The following is a 22,072-nucleotide window of genomic DNA, read 5'->3' as shown; positions in this document are numbered from 1 at the left end:
GCGGGCGGCGGCTCGGCTCAGCCCTCGGGTCCCAGCGGCCGGGCTGCGGTTCCCGAGCTCCGCACTCGTGGCACACTCAAAAAGCTGCAAAAGCTCGAATGCGGCTTGCGTTCGTGCTTTTGCACTTTCTCTGACAAGAGCCGTGCCGTCTCCACGTGTCCGGTGTCAGTTCCTGTTCAGGACTCGAGGTTTACTTTTCAGATTGGTAACGTTTTCTTCCCATGGCATTTGTTTTTTAACGTGTTTCTGTCTGATGCAGAGCTGAATACAGACATCCGGACCGCGGTGTAACGTCGGCCCGCCGACCCCAAACTTTCCTCACTAAATACTACGAGCTTTAGTAAATCCACTCCACCGAGTAGTAATGAGGTCATTAGCGAGTGGTAGCTCCCAGGTGGCAGATGTCAGCCTTTTAAAGCTGATCCCAGTGGAGGTTTCCTGATCCGAGCAATACGCAGAGGCCCGTTTCTCAGAGATGTTACACCAGTTTTCTATGAGCAGGATGGACAGAGGGCCTGCCCCGCAGGGACCGGAGGAGGAAGCGTTTTCCAGCGGCTGCCCGCCCCTTTGTTTGCTCAGCTGCCTGCTGAATGGAGGGCTGAGGGCCAGGGGAAACGAGATTAATCAAGTAAGCAGCTACCCACGGAAAAAGTACCGTGAGCGGGTGAGAAAAGCCAAGTGAAGTGGCTGGTTGAAGAGACCATTTTGCTGTCTGCTGTGCACAACCCGGATTGTCTCCTGTGGAAAGTCCCGCGGGAGCGTCCCGAGACTTCAGGGAAGAGGAATGGCTGAGTGTTCCCCACCGGGAGCTCGCCCACTGTTGAAGGGCCCAAGGTCTCTGAACTGCTGCCTTAAGTCCCGCACCTGCGTAACAGTTGTCCATCTTGCAACAAGGAACTTCACCTTGCCTTTTAGCCTCCTGCTCCTGAGCAGGCTGGGCACGGAAACAGAGCACGGCTTCTGCCTGCATGGACCTGAGAGTCTAGAGGAACGACCTCAGACCAGTGCTCAGCACTTCCATCATGGTGGCTCAGCTCCGCTCAGCTCCCGTTACTGCATGTACAGCAAAGTAATGCTGCTGTTTCAGCTGGTGTGCTAAACTGCATAAACACAGAAAAACAGAGCAAAAAATGAAGAGAATAAAGTCCTAATAACATGACTGCTGGGAATCACAACCGATCATCCTGTAGCCTCCCCTGGAACACCATTCACCAAGTCTGTGTTTGTCCAGGCTCACCGGGAGGGAATATTCCTCATCTTTACAGCTCCGAGTGTTAGGTGTGGGAACACCACAGTCTGCTTACAAGTAACACACAGTTCGGGATAATGAACAAATAACTAAAACTGGGAAGGTGCTGAAACAATTATGTTCTTGTTTATGGAGAGATGGGCAGCATCTAAACGCAATGCACTCTAGACAGTATCAATTCAGATACAAATGTGAAGAAGGAAAAATAGATTTGCGCTTTCTCAGTAAAGGAGCTCAAGTATGGAGCACTTGTGGGACTGAGGAAAACGATACACTTAGGCAGTGCTTGCCCTGGGGAAAATACAGGTGTGTTGGAAAATCCTCACTACCCCCGCTCTGTGAAGGTGAGCGATCACCATCCAGCAACACCGACTCAAGTCTGGTCTTAGGACTTTGCTCTTGCTGTTCTCACAGTCATTATGCAGAGTGCAGTCAGTTTTACTGTCTTCCCGAGTGTTCTGGGCCTTTTAGATTAGAGGCTTTAGTTTGTATTACTTTCTTGAACAGTTTGATCAGCATTCATGTGAGCTAAGTCTATAACAAAACTGGGGGGGTTACTATTTCTTACATAATGGGCTTTCCTATGTTTATCCCTTAGGACATTACCTCAAGGGCTATTATTAGATCCAGTTTGCAGTCAGTCTGTTTTCTGTCACTAGATATCTAGAGTTAAATATTTATTCTGCCATAGCATAGCTGGGATTACGATGCAATTTAGTATTATTTCTACAAGGCAAATTATTAGAATGACAATGAAGAAGAAAATGAGGTATCCTAACAAAAAAAATAAATTGCATGAAAAAAACACACAAAGCAAGATGTGACCCAGGAGTATCCATCTAAAAGAAAAAGAAAAAGCTAAAAAGAAAAGCATTCAAATCACTAAGTAACTTATTCTAGCATAGATTTTTAAATAGATTACACCAGTTACAAGAAACATTGCAACAGACCTTTGTGTTTGAATTTTTAGTATTTCTTTTTTATCAATGCCAGTTACGACTAACCCGACATATCCTGGTCATGTGGCATCGGGGGAGATGGCCAGGAGGTACAACTGGCTGAATTTTTTCAGGTGGAAAAGTCTTCTGTCAGAAATATCTGAGGCTGTCCAGCACTGGTATTATAAGTAAAAATAACACTTCTGTTAAAGGTATTATTCCCATTGTCCTTTTCTCCCTTCTTCAACTTTAATACATAAATGTTACTTCTTTTCACTAGGAAAAGGGGCAAAAGAGACTTTAGAATGTAAGTTTTGAGGGGGGAAAAAACTTTTCTCTGCTCCTACATGAAAATACTGAGGTCAGGAGGAGAGGAATCAAGCCACACAAACAAAATAAACCACCCCCAAAATAACAGAAAAAATGGTATATTTGGAATATTGAATCATTTTAATTTCATTTTTTAAAACCAACTTTTAAAATCAGCATGATGCACCTTTGCAATAATTAATTTGTTCTTAAAGAAAGTAACTCCTCCCTTATTTCTCTAGAAAAGCCTCAAACACCTTGAAAGCAATCCTACCCATGCTTATACCTATGGACTCACCATTTCACATATGGAAAGCAGTTGTCAGATTACTGTACATGGCTACACATCACACACACCTTTGCAGAATATGGTCACCTCATCGATGTTCAATCCTGCATATTTTCTCTTTAATCCACCAAGTACCTTTTTCTTTTGAAAATTTTCACATACCTTAACTTGTAGGTGGCTCCTATCACCTTGTTTTCTTGTGTTTCTGCCATGTTCTAGTGCTCGAGGTAGGGCTGGAAGGGCCTGAACTCATCAGGTCTCTTAAGCACATTTCTTCTTTTACACATGCAAATAGCCCCAGGTGCTGAATGGGAATGAAAGAAAATGTAAGTGGAATGAAACTGAGCGTGCATGCCTCCATTCTGTGGGGCAGGGGTTTCCTGTACAAAATCACAGACTTAATGTGGAGAAAACTTACTTCTTACCCATGTGCTCATCTGTCCATGTCTAAGAGTCTTCAGATGTCAAAACAAGGATTTAAAGCCTCTCCAAAAAGCATTATTATGCAGCTCCCAGAATCCTGGTTTGTAGGTCCAGCCCTGAGCGTTGCTGATCTCAGCAAGATTTTATGAGGTCATTTTGGCAACCTGTACTGAACACATGTACACAGGGAGGCATTGCTGAGGTAACAAACTTCATTCTTCAGCAAACCAGGAACACCGTGACTGTCTTACTTTTATGACCTCTTGTCGTTTAGTTGACATGTAGATTGTTCCATTGTGAGAGTCTTAAAGATAAATAATCTCTTATCAGTGAGTGGATATACACTTTAAAAAAGAAGGGCCACAGTCACACCAACCTCACCACGCTGGAGCCTGCCGAGCACCGTCCCAGGTGTTACCTGCCAGGTCTGAAGTTGTTGGGTATTTTTGCACGAGCTGCACTGCTCAGTTCTTGTTTATCCTGTGCAAGTCAATAGTTCTTTATTTCATAAAAGAGTTCATCTGCTTCCGTTACTTGGCTTTGGGAAGAGTCTTTAGTCTTTAGCAGGGAGTGTCTTCCTGTTCTCGAGAGCCCCTCTGCCAAAGGAAACACTGCGAGAAATCAGGGGAACCGCTCCTGCACTCACACGTGTTCTGAACAAACAGGATTGTGTGGAGTGCGAGTGTGCAAGGTTTTCATGTAGGTTTATTTCCAATGAATGTTGACACAACAGACTAGAAAGTTTAAATACAATATTTATTTGAATTTATCCTTTTCACATCCTGCATAGAGGACGTATTAAAAGCATACAACATAACTGCATTATTTATACAGCATATATGAAAACTGTATCCCAAAATACTTTCCAGAGTAACTGGAATAAATCACAAAAGAATACTTATCATGGTACAAATGTAGTCATACAATTGACTATATTTAATGCACTTTCTGGGACCTATCTATATGGCTTTTATTCATGTTTATAGAAATTTTACTCGTTTCTAATGGTATAGTACTAATTAACCCAATCTCAAATCAACAAAATTTATACTGAAGTGTTAAGTCTTTTCAGTCAGATTTGTTACTATCTATGCTAATTTACACTGTTGCTGATTTGACTGGAAAGCTCTACATTTACACGTAACACAACTATGTAAGTACTCTTCCTTTCCCGTTCTTCACAGTTACCAAATTCAGACCACTAGTCCAATCAAATGACAGTCATCCAGCTCACTGCGGGTCAAAATGCTCTTAAAAGGTAGCACAGACTTCAGTTTGCTTTAGAGAGAAAAATCCTATCAAATAGTCAAGACAATTTACGTCCAAAACTTTTACAGGAAACACTCAACACCTTGCTAGTGTCTTGGCAGACGACCATAATTCTGCATGTCTCCATTAAAATACCTTGCAGTACTTTCAGAGGAGATCCTCGGGGGTGTATTAAAAGCAGAATGAACTTCCTTTGAGTTCTGTCTCAAAACAGCATTTTGATACCTCATCCTGCCCTCTCCTACAGTCACTGAGCACCTCACAGTCGTCAGGTTCTGTTTTCTGAATTCTGGCCAAAAACAGAGGGATAAAGTATTTTTACTTACTTACAACTTCAGTTCATGTCCTTTACAACAACATGCATTTCATAAGTTTGAAGGTAACTTTCACAAACAATGGTTCAGAATTCAATTCCCGAAATATAGAGGGACTGTTTGGGCACAAAAAATGCTAAAAGGCATTATGTACTGAACTAAAGCTGCATCCCTGATGGATATTAGTGTGGCCAGTCGGGATTAGTTTTTAGTGTCTTCAGAACCAGAAACGGTACAAATGTCTGCTGTTGCCAGCCACTAGAGGGAGATGCGGTAACACAAGTACAAAGCTTATCGCCGAGATCGGAGTTGGGTCATTACCCCTGTCTCGTGGGTTCTCCACATACACTTCGAGTTTCAATGTGTTCTCTTTTAGAGTTTCACTTCATGATCTTAGCTGTTCATAACTATTGATCAAGTTAGCTGTTATTTGGGAACGCGGTTGAGCAAACTCCCTCCCAAATTCACTTGAAGCATCAAACCCTCCATCAGCAATACCCTGTGCGCTGTTAACACTACAGCTTCTCCAAGTGTCAGCTCTTATTCGGGTAGAAGACAACTCCTCTGCATAATGAGAGGGTGCTTTGTCTGAGGACCGTTTTTATAGGGAGCAGGCTTTATCGTCAGGGACCTTCTCTTCAAGCCCTTCCCCACTCCAGAGGTTCTCTGGGAGCAGCTGTTGAGGCAAATGCGTGGTACCATGCCTGCTTACTAAATGTGACAGCTGGAGGCTCTGCTTTGCCCTTTTGATATCTATGAGATATTTTGCACTCCCTTATCACACGGAAAGTAAACAGAGTTTCCTTTTGGAGCTATTAAAACTAACGATCTATTTTTTAATTATTCGTTTTAAAAGAAACATCGAGCAGCTGTGGATGTTTGTGACTCCCACACCAGTGAAGATTACAGGCTTCCTTCACACAGGAGATAATTTACCTTTTTGTTAATTGCTTTGACTGCAATTATTTCTTGAATTTTGTGCATAATACAATCCACGATATCGTGTCTGACTTTTCTAAAAGGAATGACCATTTTAAGTTCTCAGTAACTGAACAGGTCATGAGGGAAAAAATAGCTTATGTGCAAACAGAGGATGATCTGAGCTCAAAAGCTGGAGAAGTTTGAACTTCCCGTTTTATTTTATATATGCTTTGATCATATCAAGCAACTCACGTTCCTGCAAAATACCTGTACCACATCAAAACATCCTTCAATCCATCCTCTAATACAGGCTTCTTTACTAGTTAAACATCACAGCTACAAAATAAACAAAGTTCTCTAACAAATTCAGAAACCCATGAAATAATGTAGGAATAAGATCTGGATTATGAGGTCAATATTCTTATTTTAAATACAGCTCTACTGAGTATACTTTATTTGAACAGACAGTACTGTATTTAAGAACTTGCATTAGACTGGAGATAAAAGCAATCACTTTGTGAAGCCCTGTGGGGAGGTGAGTACCTCCTGGGACTGGCATTCAATCAGGGACAACAAGTATCATACAAAATGCAAGTTGTTTGTTTTCTATAGCAGTTGTTGTCATTTAAAAATGCCCTTCATTCACGTTAACAGAACTACAAGAAAACATTCATAATTCATTTTAGCTCACTAAGACTGGGAGATCAAAACAAGATGTAAAAATATACCCTATATATATATTTAAATAAGTTTAGTACTAGATGCAGTCTGGTACTCTGAAGTCAAGGATAAGATTGGAAGTGATTTGGGAAAACAAAAAAAAAGGTACTAATGAATCAAAATCCTAATTCAGGATTGCTATTGCTGTAGGAATTGCAGGGACTGCTGCAGCTTGCTGTAGGCAAAATTCTGTTTAATAACAATTCCTTCCCCTAATGGAAAAGTAAATAGTGACAGGGATATTCCTACACAATTACTATTGAATGTATCACCAATAATCACTCCATCCCATGACTGAGGAAGTGCAAAGCAGCGCCTCAGTCCAACAAAGCAAAATCCATTTCAATCTGCTCTATCGCTTTCTGTTTTGAGCAACAAACAGGCCATTCATCGGCAGGCACCGGGGGAACTATCTGAAACAGCTCGGCTGCATCCCTCCCTCCCAGCACGGGAGGGCTGGCTCAGGCTGAACCTTTTCCAGGTGACCAGAGCCCTCCGCTGTCCCAGGTCTCCAGGAGAGGCATGACCAGCCCTCACACCTGGTACAGACAGGTGGAGCTTTCACACTAATGCCCTCTGCCAGCACACATTCAGATACTGCTTCCAGTAGTACTGAAAATAAAATATATTAGAGCTTCATTACACAACAGAATTATCACACAATTGAAGAAAAAAACCCCTGTACAGCTATACAGCTCCTTCCTTGCAGGCATTTGAAATGACACATTGCACTGGACAGCTTCTAAAGAAGCAATATTGACTGCTGTTTGACTCATCCCGCTGCCTCCACATCCCCTCACAGGTAATGTCAGCAGTAACTTCAGATACGAAATTACTAAAAAGCTGCTTTCAGGATAAATTTAGAAAGACTCCATGCTGCTGCTGTTCTCTATGACTTGATAAAAATTTATCTAATCAAGCTGCAAAGGCGCAAGATATTTGCTCGTATTTGGAAAGCGTGTTGACTAGAATGCTCACGATGTGCTGTTCTTTGTGCTAAATTCCAACACTCTCTTGAACGGGGTGTACGTCCTCACCGGCCTTGCACTTTCAGGAGATCTTCCGTTCTCAGTACTTGTGCTGTTCAGGAGACAAGGAAAGCTCACAGAGTTAATGTCAGAGTGTGAGACAGCTGGCCTGGAAACGTCACAGCAGTGACCTTGTGCCTGGCTACTGGTATCGACAGGCTAAAACGAAACTATTCAGTGTATTTGATATGTTCTGTATTTCTTTTCTATAATGCCACAAAGAATATTTGATAAAAAACATGGCAGATACTGACAAGTTTAGATGCAGGCATCTGCTGGAGCTCGTACTGAATGTCCAGCAATACAGCTACTAGGACTAAGGATCCTGCAACAACAAGGACAGCAATATTACATTTAATAAACAATTAACTGTGAAGACTAATTCCATGAAATCTAAACTGCAGAGAGGTACATTTCTGTATAGAGATAAATCTGAAAAATAGGAAAAATTTCAGATAAATAGGAGCTGTGGTTACATACAGAGGGGTCCCAGAGAGGAGCACAGAGACAGCTTTCTGTTGGCTCCATGAGTGAAAAAATACTGGTCCTGAGGTTCCAAAACTCATGCCATTAAAATATGCTCTAGGCTGAACACTGAAATTAGTGTATCTTTAAACTGGAATGGAAATTTGTTTGTATTGCAGCTTGCTGATTTCATATGCTAATTTACATTCCTCAAACGAAAGGATTCAATTTGCAGGGCAGTTAAGATGAACAAGTTCCCTTGTTGGTAGCAGAAGTTCTGTGCAACACTCCCCCTTACCTCACTATTTTGGTTTCTGTTTTGCCCTTCCCTGTGTGACTTGTTGGGGGGAAGATTCACGAGCAAGTCCACAGCCCTGCTGCCACGTTCAGGAGAAGGGGTGCAGCAGACAGAGCCACCGGCCACCGCAGACCAGAGACACTCACTTCACTGCAGAAGTGCTAATGTTAGCCTGCTGTTCGCTTGTTGCCCTAAACCACCAGTGTTGGTATTACCTGCCCTTTAAAAGGATCCCGGGTGCATCTCCCAGCACACCAGGAATAAAGCATGCATGAGGCCAGCGTTAACCAGCCTCAGGGTCAAGCTGTCCCATTGTCTTCTGCTGTGCTGCTGGCAGACACATTTAATCAATATTTCCCATATTTCACAAAGCCAGATCTCTAGCTTCACTCCCTGCTTAAATCATGTTACTGTAGAAAAGCATTCCAAGGGTAGGCAATATGTTTGCATCTTTAAAAAAATAGTCTTACTCCATAAGTCACCGAAGTACATTACACCTAGTAGATGTGCTCTTTTAACTTAGGAAAATTTTGCAAAACTCCACAATCCACTTTAACAGTTTATTAGCATAATGGTTTACTAATACAGCACCAGTAAGGGACATCATGGAGAAGTTATCTACCAACAAGCAGAAAAAGTAAATACCTATATGGAAGATCACATCCTACACCAGTATCTCTGGTTTCTGTACTGGTCTTTGGTTGGTTTTCCATTAAGTAGTCCAATTTATCTTGTAATTCTTTATTCTGGAAAACAATAATTTTCATCACAAGTTTATATTATTCAAATAATGTTAATTTTAAAAAGGAAATAAAATTGCACATTGGCTTATCCCCACAAGAAATAATGTAAAAGTATTTAGAATAAAGGAATCCTTACTTCTGGGGAAAAAAACCCCCACAAATTAAATCAACAATTTTATTCAGAAACTTCCCTTATAAGTAATTATAATACTGTTATAATTGTATGTTAAGAAACTTAGCATGAATATTGAGACTTTGTATGACATACATTCCTCATGTGACGGGTGCCATAAGTTTGATTTCCCTACTGAAGAACAGCAAACACACAGTAAATGTGCATCCAGATAACATCAGGTGATATTAGTTCACATTTTATTTGGTTTCATAGAATAATCACAATAATACAAACTTAAAAGGTAATGCCTTACCTCACATTCTAAGAAAGAGATTTTTTCTAAAAGCTGTACTATAAATAATTCCTTTTCTTTTACTTTCTTCCTTAGCATTTCAATCTATGAAGAAAAAAATTATAAAAAGACATTTAGTCTAATGAGGATGAGGAGGAAAAAGCCCTAGATACCACAGGAAGAAATCATGCTTAATTTTATAGTTCAGCAACAATCGAATACCTAGAGATAGATTCACAGTGTCCTTCAATCCATGGATTAGCTACCATCCCATACAATTAGGATCTTTTATGTAAAGGTGACACACGTATACTAACATGGCTTTTAAGAATTTGTATTTTTCTGGAAACAGAATGGAAACTCAAACATTGGCATGTAACAAAACAAACTAGGGAAAACTCCATCTTTGATTCAAAGGCCTGTGCTCTAGTCCATCTGAACTATAAAAACATGTGGCACATTTGCTAGTTTCCTGAAGGTCTTGTTTGTTCAGTTATTTCCTGGCATACCAGACTCCTTGAAAAGAAATGCATTTTCATTTTATACCCAGGGAATGGACAGAAGTTATGTACAAATGTTCATGAAAATGGAGATAGCTGCACCAGAAGCATTGCATCTTAATACTGTTCTATATGGAACAGAAGACAATCTTCCTTCTGTTCTGGAATTTCTGCTGCTCACAGAGCCATACGACAGGAACTTCTGCATTACATCCTTCCCTGCTACTAACCAGCACAAGCAGGTATGACCAGTGAAACCAGGTATGACCCAGATTTCATACTACTCCCTCGCTGCCGGCCCAAAGCTGTTCCGATTGCGTGGAAATGTCTTTCCAAAGCTCCTGAAGCCACAGCTTCCCATTCTTTTGAACCCTTTGCTGAAAGTGAGATTTGCTGTGTGAGGTTCACACTGTTATCCGCATAGTCCAAGAGACCCGTTGAGTGGCACAAGGTGAGCTCCTTTCAGCTGACTGCATTCAGGAGACAACAGCATCTTGGGCAAACAAACTGGATTTTCTCCTCGGACCAAAGGAGAAGTCACTTGTTATTTTCTCTCAGCCCCTGCTGGCTACACCTAGTAAAATAGCAGCTAATAAAAAGAGCAAAACAACACAACAGCTAAATAACAACTTCAATTGTTGCTGCCTCCCCAGGAGACAGTTCAGGTTGTTACTGACAGGCACCTGCAGACACTTCATAAGCACAGAAGACAAGGTGTGCCCTGTAGCTGTAGTTAGAGCCCAGTTCAGAGGCAGAGCGCTGCGTTAAAAATGTGTCTAAGGAGACTCATCAGAAGTACACTGGCAGATCAGTCTGAGGGAGAAAAGGGATTCTGCACCACATCTGTGTGCAGGCAGAAACTGGGAGGAGACGGGTTCCCCGCTGCTCTGCTCAGGCAGGCCGCCCTGTGCTCCAGCAGCAGCCATGCAAGCAGACAGCAGCGGGTACTCAGGGCAGTCATTTTTCCCATTCCCAGATGACACGAAAGTCAAAGCCCGTCTCGTCCCCCTGCGAAGCCCATCGGCACGTGTCTCTCAAGTGGGTGCTGCAACCCCCTCAGCAACCCCCCTGCCCCACGCCAGCTCTCGGACTAGGCAGCGCCCACCCAGAGCTTCCTCAGCAAACACTGCGCTGAGGCAACTGTCTCCACAATTCATTACAGCAAATTAAAGATTCTGATCTTAAGCCTGAAAGCAGAATCAGAAGTGAACCAGGCCAGTAAACAGAAGGTCCAGATCGCAGAAGGAATGCCCGTCCGACACACGGCGCTTTTGGTGAAGCCTCTATCACTGCGCGTGTAAAACCCCTTGAAGCTGTGTTACGTGAGGAAAGATACTCACACTGCCATTCCAGCACTGACAAAGTGTCTCTCCTGCACATTCCTTCACATTTTTGGGTAATATGCCAACAGTGTTAAAACACACCCCACCCCCCCACCCGATTTCTGCCTGTAGCTTTTTTTTATGACAAAAAACCTATAAAAATACCTATGCATAATAAAAACTAGGCATTTTCTATAAACGTCCACATTAAATGAGGCAGCCTTACTTTGTCAGGTTATTCACTGGCTGTGGGCTTCACTGATACAATTTTAAGGAAAAAAAGTAAAAAATATTTGTTAGTAAAAAATTTAGTGGTCTTTCACTGAAGTTAATTCAATCTGTAGAACAGCCAAGCTGAAATCAAGGAAAGCTCAGAATACATTAATTTTTCCTGGCAGTCATTATATTACATTGATATGCAAAAAAGATCATTTTTAAATACCTGGGTCAAATTTTCCATGCACTCTCACCAGTCACTTTTTGACTTTGTATCTTAAAATCAATTTTGTGATAGAACATTAACAAACCCCTTAAAAACCACCAACGTAAAACTTTTCAGCATGTCTGGAAACAACGATTAATAGAAATATTCACATCCTGCTAAAAGAGAATGATAAAGCATTCAAAGGTACAATAATCAAAACGACAGTAGCACTCTCACCCTCACAAAAATTTACTGCTAGGTATTATAAAACATTTCAACAAAACCATCCAGAACTATGAAAAAAAAAATTAAGCAAAACAAATGCATAAATAAGAAAACACCAACTCAACTTTAATTCTGTCTCCACGATCTTCAGTTACCACATCTTACTGAAACGATGATGTTATTCCCTGGAAAAGCTAAAATGCAAACTCCATACAATAAGTGTTTTCAACTGAACAGTTACAGAATATACGAGTGCTATCATCATCCATCTTTCTCAAGATCAGGTATTCCTTTTTTTCCTTTTACTTTCAAGTGTATGTAAAAACTAGCCATGTCATCCAAAGCTAATATAATTTCAGTTTTCAAATCACAGAAACACAAAGCTTGTACCACTTTTCAGAAAATCATAGAACATATTTTGATCTCCATATTTAATTACAGCTTTGATTAACAGTATGACTAAATTAAGCTAGTTAATTCTTCACTGCTTCAGTAGCTTCAGTCCTGCCAATAAATTCCACTTCAGAAGAGATAAACTGTTCTTTTAGGGCTTTCAAGTGGGTCTTCGCTAGTAATATTCTGTTCTCCTACTGTGCATACAGGAAAATAATTTGAAGACCAGCAATCAGCAGAACACAAAGACAACTGAAGCCAAGCACAGCTATGTGACCAGGGGAGGCTTTTGCCCTGACAGATACTCATTCTTGTTGCTGAAGATACCTCCTTAGCTGCCTATTCTGGTTTTCACGTCAAACACAAAATACTTCTGTTTCCAAATAAGTGACTGAATTACCTTTAGCCAAAAGCAAGACCAAACTCTTGAGTTTTATACCCATTTACCTTGAGTTCTAGTCACTCAATGACACAAAGGCTCTAAGACGTGAAATAAACTGTGACAGCAACTGTTATGTTTACCTGTATTATATATAGTTTTAGTGTAAGTTAAACTTTGTTTGTTCTTCACATTGGTACAGAGACACAAATTCCCTAAGGATGTTTTTGAGTTATTTTAACTACAATAGTCTGGAGGCAAAAATGAGCCTGGCCACCTTGAAATCTAACAGAAGACAAAGAGGAAGACCTTGACAAACAGCCTCCCCCCTTCCCCAACACAAACCTGCACTCCAAAAAGGAGTTTGCAATTTGGCAGGAATGTTACGATAAACCTTTCGTGTGTCTGTGTGCGCACGTGTGTGTGTGTGTCAGAGACCATGTGGTGCTGCACCATCACACGCACAAAGTCTTAGCCTGGCAGTAAAACCCACTGGCACGGCCAGACCAGGCGGACTACAGGCGTGGTCAGGATGTGAACGGGGCAACTCACAGAACCTTTCGGTGGATCTTCACAATATCATGAACTCAAAGCCAAACAGACCAAATACATTCCAGGAGAAATACATTCAGCAGTGGGTAAAATGCGGGGCTGTGTCACTGCCAGGAGAAGTCCTGCAGGGCTGCTCCCCCGGGGCCGCTGCAGCCCGAAGGCAGGGCCAGAGCGCAGCACCCAGCTGTGTGACGCTACAGGCACCCCCCCACGGCCAGCACCTGCTGCAGTCCACGGACTGAAGCACCCTCCAGAGTCCGGTCACACCTCTAGGCCTACTCACAGCCCGGACAGAGATGACACATCCCACCAGAGCAGTTTACTACAAAAAAAGTTTATTTACTGAATAAGGACTTGAGTACACATCACCTTATGCCATTAGCACCAGGAGTGAGCAAACCTGGTCTGACTGCCCCCTGAGGGGACATGTCACAGGAAACCAGGAAAAACAGGAATAACTTCAGGGAATTAAATATATTACTATTAAAAAAAATATGCAACCTTAATTCAATATTTTTATGTAAGTCACATTGCATAAAGTAAAAGTGATGGTTTCCTTCGACAGAGGAATGTGACAAGAACACTGGATCATAATGCTGACACTGGGTAAAAGCACCTCAAAAATAAAATGATTGCCTTGCTACTTACTGTCATTTCGATTTTTCCATGAAAATGCTAGTTAGGGGAAACTAAAATAAGATGGTAACACAGCACCATAAACCTGTATTGCACAAATACAGGTCTTGGGTGTCTTTGTTTCAAGAGAACTAGCAGGTGACAGACAGTGCAATAGCTTTTGACTTTGGGCTGAATGTAAGGTAACAAGGAGAGGCCAAGCAAGACAGGTCAAACACAGTCCTGAACTGAGGGCCCAGGTGGTGGCCACAATAGCCTGGGATCAGAAACACATCAGTGCAAGCCAAGGACTCTCAACTTCCATGGACTGCCTCTTGGATCCAAGTCACTTCTGGACTGACTCCAGGAGAAAATTATCACCACGATGTTCCTACATTTTCTTTGCTGAATGTCCATGGCCTATAATCCACCTCATCCTTGCTGTGTCTGCAGACTTTAGCATTTCAGGTCAACGCCAACTAAGCAACTTGCTCCCAAATCTGGCTTTTGCACAACCACCCTCTCAGATTTCTCCATCATTTTCCACAAGCATTATTCAGGTACAGCCTTCAGCATCTCCTCTTCCAGCCTTCTAGAGCAGCGCCCGACAGACTTTCCCTGTCACTCACCTCTTGACCTAACTTGCATTTGTACTGACTAGCTGTTCTCTGCCCTCCGCTTTTCTGCAACCATCGCACCCACATTAAGCTCAAACAAAACTGGCGACCTACTTAGCAATATCATTTTCCATTAATGACCCACTCATTCCTTTCAAAACAGTCCTGCTAACTGTAAAAATGTGAATTTAGCAATGCTCGACCACACAATCACCCTCTTTCCTATCACTTCATTCTCTCACCTCTCCCACCCACCATATCCACTGCTCCTGCTTTCCCTTCTCCTGGTGGGATGTATCTGACTATTCCAACACTGGGAAGAGCTACAAGGACTAAACTACAATTTGTAATTTATCTGGTCTGCCAGCGACTGTGTGGCATCATGTGCATTCCCCCCAGTGCTGCCAACAAGGATTGCTGACCCCCTGGCTCAGTCCCTCGGCACCCATAGGCAGCTCAGGAGCTCCTTGCCTGGTGGGGTGCGCCCCAGCTCAGCCCTTCGGCCCCCCCACTTCAGTCCCCAGCACTTGGCTGCCGTGCCCAGGAAAGGCACCTGATCTTTCCCTGCCACGTCAGGATCCATGAAGTTCCCTGCAGATTGTGTTGGGTGTGCAGTTTGCATTTCACATACCCACTGCAGTTTCTAACGATCTTAATCAGCACTTAAGGCACCCCATGCAATGTGAATCATCCTGAATTTATCCACTATTGCTGTTACCATCTCTATGCTTTTGCCTCCTTCTGAAACCTTCAAGTCATTTCCCTCAACCTCCATCCAGAGTGTCACCTTGTAGCAGCTCCCAGAAAATTAAATTCTCCTTGTCCATCCCATCAATGAAGATGTGTTTCTTTCTCACTACTGCACCTTACAGAGGCTCCAATACATCCCAAATACCAAAGCTGTCATGCTTTGTCCTACTTGCATGGACTGTGTAAATACTTTCTAGGAAGAGCTGCACTTCTGAATTTTGGTTGCTCCACCAAAACCTAAATTTTGCTACAGTGAGATGGAAAGCTAGATGTACCAGTCAACAGCATTAAATGGATCTCATGGGTAGAACACCTAAGAGGAAGTTAAGAGGAGAATCGCAAGACTTAAAAGAAAGTCTCTAAAGAAATGCTGGAGATGCAAGTAGTGATATTAGAAGGGAAGTCAACAGAATTATAAAGCAATTAAAGCAGAAGGAAAAAATATCTTGAGGAAAATGAAAGTTGTATCCAATTGTAGAGCCTTTATAAAGAAAGTCTGAAATGGCAAACTTAATTTTACTCTGTGTACTCAGACACAGGTCTGGAGGCTTGAACTATCCAGTGATCCAGTGCACTGGAACAGATCCAGCTGTTAGATAAACTCAGTAAAATTTACTACTTGATATTGTCATCCATTAGTTTAAAATATTTATCAGAACACAACAGTGTTAATATATTTATTATATATTATTTAAGTATCATATATTATTCAGGTATCATGTATTTTTCCTTATTCATCTGCCACGAATGGATTTGGCATCTGTAACACTGATATAGAGACACGAGCAAACTGGTCATAAATATGACTAAACACAGGACAAACACATAATATAGGAGACAAAACAAGACAGACTAGACATTGCAACATCAGCCTGAACTCTCAGAGGTAATTGCAGTACACGGAGAACAAGATTTTACTCAGTCCAGTGTTTCACAGGACCTTAAGTGGTATTTATCAGAGGCTAGACAAGAGTGTTGAAATTTTTTCAGGAAACATAATACAATAAATAGGAATGAGCACCTTCACCTTTTCATCCTCCTTAAACCACCCAAGCGACCCCTCATACTTTTTGTATTTTAAAACTTGTATTGTATTTAAAGAAAAATGTAACTGATTTAACTTAATGCACCAGCTTAGAGACCTTCCTAAACTAAGGAGCTGTATGAACACATGACAGCAGCCTTTGATGTGCATCTATTGCCAAAGCAGGCTCACAGGGCCAAGATCTCCCAAGTTACAAACACTGGCACACTGTCTAAGCACTTCAACCCACCTTATTGAGAGCTACCCTAGTAATGTGCAAGTTTTCTAATTACTGACTTGGCCAGACAGTTCCCAGCTGAAGGAGCTGATGCTATGCATGTACAAACACTCCCAGCAAACACCAGCAGCGATTCTACTTCTGCCAGCAGATAAGCAATGGACTGCATTGCCCAAGTCCACCGAGGCATGCCAAACACTTGAGTTGGGGGGGTGGTGAGTTATTTATGTTCTGCCATTTATCTTCTTCCTCCAAGCTCCCAAGGTAGGTTTCTCTTTCTGCATTTGTCGTTGCGTTTGTTGTTGTTTTGGTTTTACTGTAGGTACTATGCAATGCAGATTTTGGCTAGTAAAAATCTGGCATCTCTCTGTGGTTGGTAATTCCATCTTCTTATCCTCTGTGCTTCTGTGTGGCTTCTTCGACTTGACCTAAAATTGAAACTGTACTTCCATATTAAAACTGGAATGTTTTGCTATATAATCTGGAGTTGGAGAATCTTGATACAGAAGTTTTCAGCTGGTTGTTAAGTCTTTGGTGGGAAAATTTCTTCCTTATTCCCCATTCGTGCAATGAAAAGTATCTTCTGTATTTGGGATATCATTTGCTCATTAGCACTTTGTCCTTTCATGGAAGTATCTTCCACAACAGAACAGGATACAGCTTCTCCCTGGTGTTTGGTCACCATTTATTATCCAACGAATCTGAGACTAAAGGTGGAGAACAGCTCATGGGCCATGACCTAGAGACAGTTCAATTCAGGAGTTAGGGGAATTTCATGTGAAATAAGAGTTCTGTAGATAATTTCTTGGCATGGAATCAAATATTCTTTTATCTTCTCAGTCCCCTTCAGAACAGCTCCCTATATCTGCATCATCCCACTCACCTTGCTTACAAAGTGTAAATGCTTATTTCCTTCCCTCTCCTGCTTCTCAACATGAAACAATATTACATATAAAATAAGGTTATTGTGCCACAAAACTGCAATCCATTTCAATGTCAATCCCCCAAATCTCAGAACTAAAGCTCTCTTAAATCTCTCCAGGTTTGAAATTGAGATCAAGCCAGGGAATACTTCTGTTGCTGATTTTACATTGATGTTTTGTATTTCATTTGAAGACTTTTAGCTTTATCTTACACTAAACTCTCTCCAATCTCCTACACTGGCACAGACAGGATAAACTGACCCCTACACTGTATAGATAAAAGAGAAGCTTCCACCCCTCATAGAACTACAGCACTTTCAACCCTGAAAGAAGCAATGTGGGAGCAGCTTCCCATGCCCCCCCTGGTGCCTTTGCCTGCATCTACTTGCCAAATTCCATCTCTGCACTGGAAACTCCTTAGTGAATGGCCTGAAGTCTGCATGCTTCCACCTTCCACACTGTGAGTCTCCCCACAAATTCTTACTCTGACTGAACTGGCTTTTTCCTGGACGGTCTCTGAAAGCCTCTCCCTGTCCAGCCATACTTTACAAAGGCAAGGGGGAAGAAAAAAAAAAAAAAAAAAAAAAAAAAGGTAATTGATTCTACCATTATTAATGCTCACTGATTTCAGCAATGAGCTCTGGGTGACCTACTCTGATCATCTGTCTCTTCTCACTCTTTTTTTGAAAGCTCGCTACGTACAGACAGTACGAGAAAAGGGCTGGCTTCCTACACACCTGCCAAGCGCAGGTCCTGCACTTCCAACTGCCAGCACTTCATGTAAAAAGTACTGCACTACTGGGAACAAACAGATTCATTTAGCAAACAAGTTCAACACGGGTAAATCTGTCAACCTCGAATCATCTGCCGTCTCTAACGAGAGCATGAGGCTTTAAGACCATGCAGGGTAACGTTCTGCTCAGCTAGTGCTCTAATGGGCTGCAGCCTTGGCTCTCACAGCAGAGAATCCCTACAAGGCTGAAAAATGGGTGTGCGTGGGATCTAACACACAGAGATGTTGAAGATCACTGACACCAGCAAACTTCCATTTTATTTCTTCCATTTATTTTCTTCTGAAAGTTATTTTCCATGCTCCTGTTTAATTTATGACTGGTCTGACTAGGTCAAGTTGAAGGAGATTCTATTAATCCCTGAGATGAAAGGATTTATTTTCAGAGAAAAAAATAAATCAGAAGTAAATGATTTCTTCGCTAGGGAGTGTAAGTACCCTGAACTGTCATTGTTCTTCTCTGGGCTTAATGCCTGCATTCAGTCCCAACCAGATGGGTCCTGTGCAAAGGAAGGCTTGAGCACTCCTCCTACACTTGGTGCTTCTCCGCCAGCATCCCCGCTCATGCACGGTACTGGCCACAGCCTCCTAACACATTTTTAAATGCCATCATAACAGCACCGGAGGTGTTAAAGCTGCCTACTGCATCACAGAACTCCACCATAAACCTCTTTCTCTTCCTCCTGATTGCTTGCTGTTCTTCTACAGAATGCCCTGCGTCTTTCACTTGCAAATGATCCAGCATCTTTCCCTAGAAAGGCCTGAAGAGCAATCTATTTTGTGATTTTTCAGCCAGCACATTCATCTCAGTACTTGTTCAATTCTGACAGTTGTCCACATGAGTTTGAAGCAGCATATCTTGTTTGTTCAGCACCCCTTTGAAAGGATGTTCTTTAGCTGCACTTCGTCTGAACTGGAGATAACAGCACAAACCCGAGAGAATAAACCCCTCGTTAATACTTCAGATCTGTGTCCGAACATACCAAGATTAACACTAAATAAAGCTCATCCTGTAGTCAAGCAAGCATAGGCTTAGCCATCATTCTCACCTAATTCATACAGCTGCTCTGTTTCAGCTTCTAACAGAAGCACTGCTGATAATTTTATTTACTTTCTTTCCACCTCTCTCCTGAGTTAGCCTGTTCTCAGTCTATTCTCATGTGACAGAGAAGCTAAGCATTTCAGGGATCAGGCTTTCTAGCTGCTTTGAGCATTCTTTCTTTCCCAATTATTTTATTTAAGTGCAAGTTATTGATCATTATTATACACTCAGAAACTCTAAGATGAAATGCTATTTTACAGATAGCAGCCACGAAAGTATTGCAATAATGAGTAAGGTGGCAGGTTTTCATTCCCCCAGAACAGACTCTTCAGGCAGCATTCCCTTCCAACAGCCAACCTTTTAAGAAGCATTTTTGTTGCTGATTTCTCAGCTTCTATGGCATAGGTAGCAAGTGTTGCTTAAAGTGAGCCTGAAAATACTTTTCTAATATTTACATAGAGAAGTGCACAAAATCATGAAGAACACCACATGTGTGGATAGCTCAGGCCATACACACCTGAAAAGCTTTTTATCTTCCCCCATGGTGGGCAACTACTCTTCTCTGCACTATTAAAGCTGCTACTTTTAGGTCTTTAATTAAAAGAGTCCATTAAAATAGTGCATGCCAACTATATCACAGATATTTCCTCAAACACAAACCACTGATAACACAGAATTAAAAAAGCCTTAAGTGCCTAATGTATTTGGTACCGTCTGACCTGATCAAACCTCCGTTACGAGAGTCTTTAGTTTACTAGTGAAAATACAGGTGTAGCTGCAGCTGTTCATGCAGTCCTCAAGGAAACTGGATTAAAAGAAAAACTAAAATACACAAGGACTAAAGGAGAGAGCAAAAATATATTCCCTATGGCAACGTATCAGCCAAGGATCTGTACAGATATTTAATTGATTTTGAAAAGCAGGGAGTCAGACATCAGTTAGAAGATGTATTTGAGAGCTAAGTAGTGAACTGGTCACCTAACAGGCTACTTGTTAAACAGGATAACCAAAAGCTCTAGAAGAGCTTTCTGTGTATAAGAAGAGATACATGCCAAGGAACCAGCAAACTAAACTCACCCATTAAACCTAACATTTATGGAATAATAATAATTGGCTCAAGCTTTATACCTGTTTTTGTCAAAACACCCCCATGGAACTGAAAGTGTTCGTTATACCAGTGCAACCCACTAGAGGTCCAGTTACATCGAGCAGTTTAAAATATATTTGGTAATAAAGGGCAAGGTCTGGGCCACTATCCTCATATATTACCAGAATCATCTGGGTTGCCACAGGTATCAAAGTCACAAGTCTTTTGAAACTTCTGGTTAGAACAAAAAGCCTTGTAATATGGTGGTTGGTTTACAGAGATAAAGAACAGATTAAATAAGTGTTTCCATAATCCATTAATTAGATGGATTGGATTATTAGATTGGAGAAGTTCTCCTTAATAGAATACCAGGGTATAAAGATTGTTAGCTCAGTTTTAGATCACCTGTTATGATGCTTGAAAACAGTGAAAACGGCAAGCTGAAATAGAAACAAAACCTCAAGACTTTACACCAGTCTTCTATACTATACTGATGACAGAAGAACTTTAATGCAAAGAGATACTTTTGCATCTCTCTGTGTAAAAGAGACAATATTACACATCTGATCATACAGCAGAACTTCATCAGAATCTTATAAAACAAAACAGATATAGGTAAATATAAATATAGGGTGTGTGTGTATATATATGTGTGTGTTTATATATATATAAATCACCTTGACAAAAATGGAAAAACTCCATGTCTCATCAGAAATCCCATGAGCAGGCTGTGAGTGCAGAACGAATGCCTTGAGTGGTTTCCAAACATGGGGTCTTGTCAGTGTGTGCTGTCCACACACAACTCATTTCATTCATGCAGTAGCAAGGCTCAGTGTAACAGTGCTGTCAGTCTGCTTTGTAAAGCTCCAATTTAAACTTAATTTACCTATTTCCCACATCATTCTTTCTTCCACTTGGAGAAGCAGAGACGTCTGCACTAACAGCCTTCTGACTGCTAAGCAGTTTACTGGCGCATAGGTAGCCTGTAACTTAAGGCAGCTTTCCAGCAGAAAGCCATTTAAAATTTTACAAGAAATTGTATCAGCCAAGATGATGTCCCAAGACACAGCTAAGAAAGGTGAGTGGTGAAAAACTGTGTTTGCCCACCTATTTGTGTGAGGAACCACATAAAAAAGGGCAGCTTTTGCCTTCCACTTCTGTACAGGAAGGAGACCCTTAATGACTAGTCTGCGTTGTTTCTAGTTACCCTCCGAATGCTTCAAAATAAACTGCAAATTGTATGCTGTATTGCCCGGATTACCAAGAGTTCCAGAATTGCTGTCACCCTAAAGATCACAGTATACAACCCACAGCCCCTGGATTAAGCTGCTTTCACCTCAGTCTTTCTGCTTCACTAGCTCCAGATGCTCGACTTGTCTTCCACTGTGTTTGTAACTAAGGTGGCATAAGGAAACTGCACACAGAACACAACTGTCTTTGGATTACCTACTGAAAGAATCAGTGTTCCCAAGAGACTCAGAATTGTTCTACTAGAGCTCACCTCCTCAACCATGTGCTTGACTTTCTTCTGTTGGCAGTGGACCATGTCATCCAGATGTTTGATTCGCTCCCTGAGGCTAGCTGCTACCTCCTCCAAGTGCTGTGACCTACCAAAACAGGGAAGAATTCAGCGTGTAAGAGGGGAGCTGTGCAGGATAAGCAAAACAAGAACCACCCCCACCATAAATCAGGAAGACTAGGCAGGTCAGATTCTACTGACAGATGTCAGTTTGTCCAAATTACATTTGAATAGTAGTTTTCTACTCAAAGTGTCTGTCTCCACCCCAGTCAACTCACCTCTGTCTTGCATACTGGCAT

At 41.7% G+C, this 22,072-nt stretch overlaps 1 protein-coding gene across 3 annotated transcripts in view; it reads right to left on the bottom strand.

Annotated features, from left to right (window-relative positions):
* The window catches only part of LOC113484204 (myocardial zonula adherens protein-like), a 60,685-nt gene that overhangs the window by 13,002 nt on the left and 25,611 nt on the right, over positions 1-22,072 (bottom strand). For 2 of the 3 annotated variants that reach the window (XM_026856453.1, XM_026856452.1), the window contains exons 10-13: positions 21,756-21,861; positions 9,395-9,478; positions 8,869-8,969; positions 3,902-7,512 (exon numbers count right to left, since the gene is read on the bottom strand). In XM_026856453.1, the coding sequence (XP_026712254.1) occupies positions 7,407-7,512; positions 8,869-8,969; positions 9,395-9,478; positions 21,756-21,861 (397 nt within the window). In that variant the 3' untranslated portion in view covers positions 3,902-7,406. Of the gene's footprint in view, positions 1-3,901; positions 7,513-8,868; positions 8,970-9,394; positions 9,479-21,755; positions 21,862-22,072 lie in introns of those variants that run through there. The other variant, XM_026856454.1, reaches the window with a different exon arrangement.

The sequence above is a fragment of the Athene cunicularia genome (genome assembly GCF_003259725.1).
Source record: "Athene cunicularia isolate RWA chromosome 10 unlocalized genomic scaffold, athCun1 chr10_part1, whole genome shotgun sequence".
Taxonomy (NCBI): Eukaryota; Metazoa; Chordata; class Aves; order Strigiformes; family Strigidae; genus Athene; species Athene cunicularia.
The sequence above is the reverse complement of the archived record's forward strand: the minus strand, read 5'-3'. Positions and strand labels throughout refer to the sequence as shown.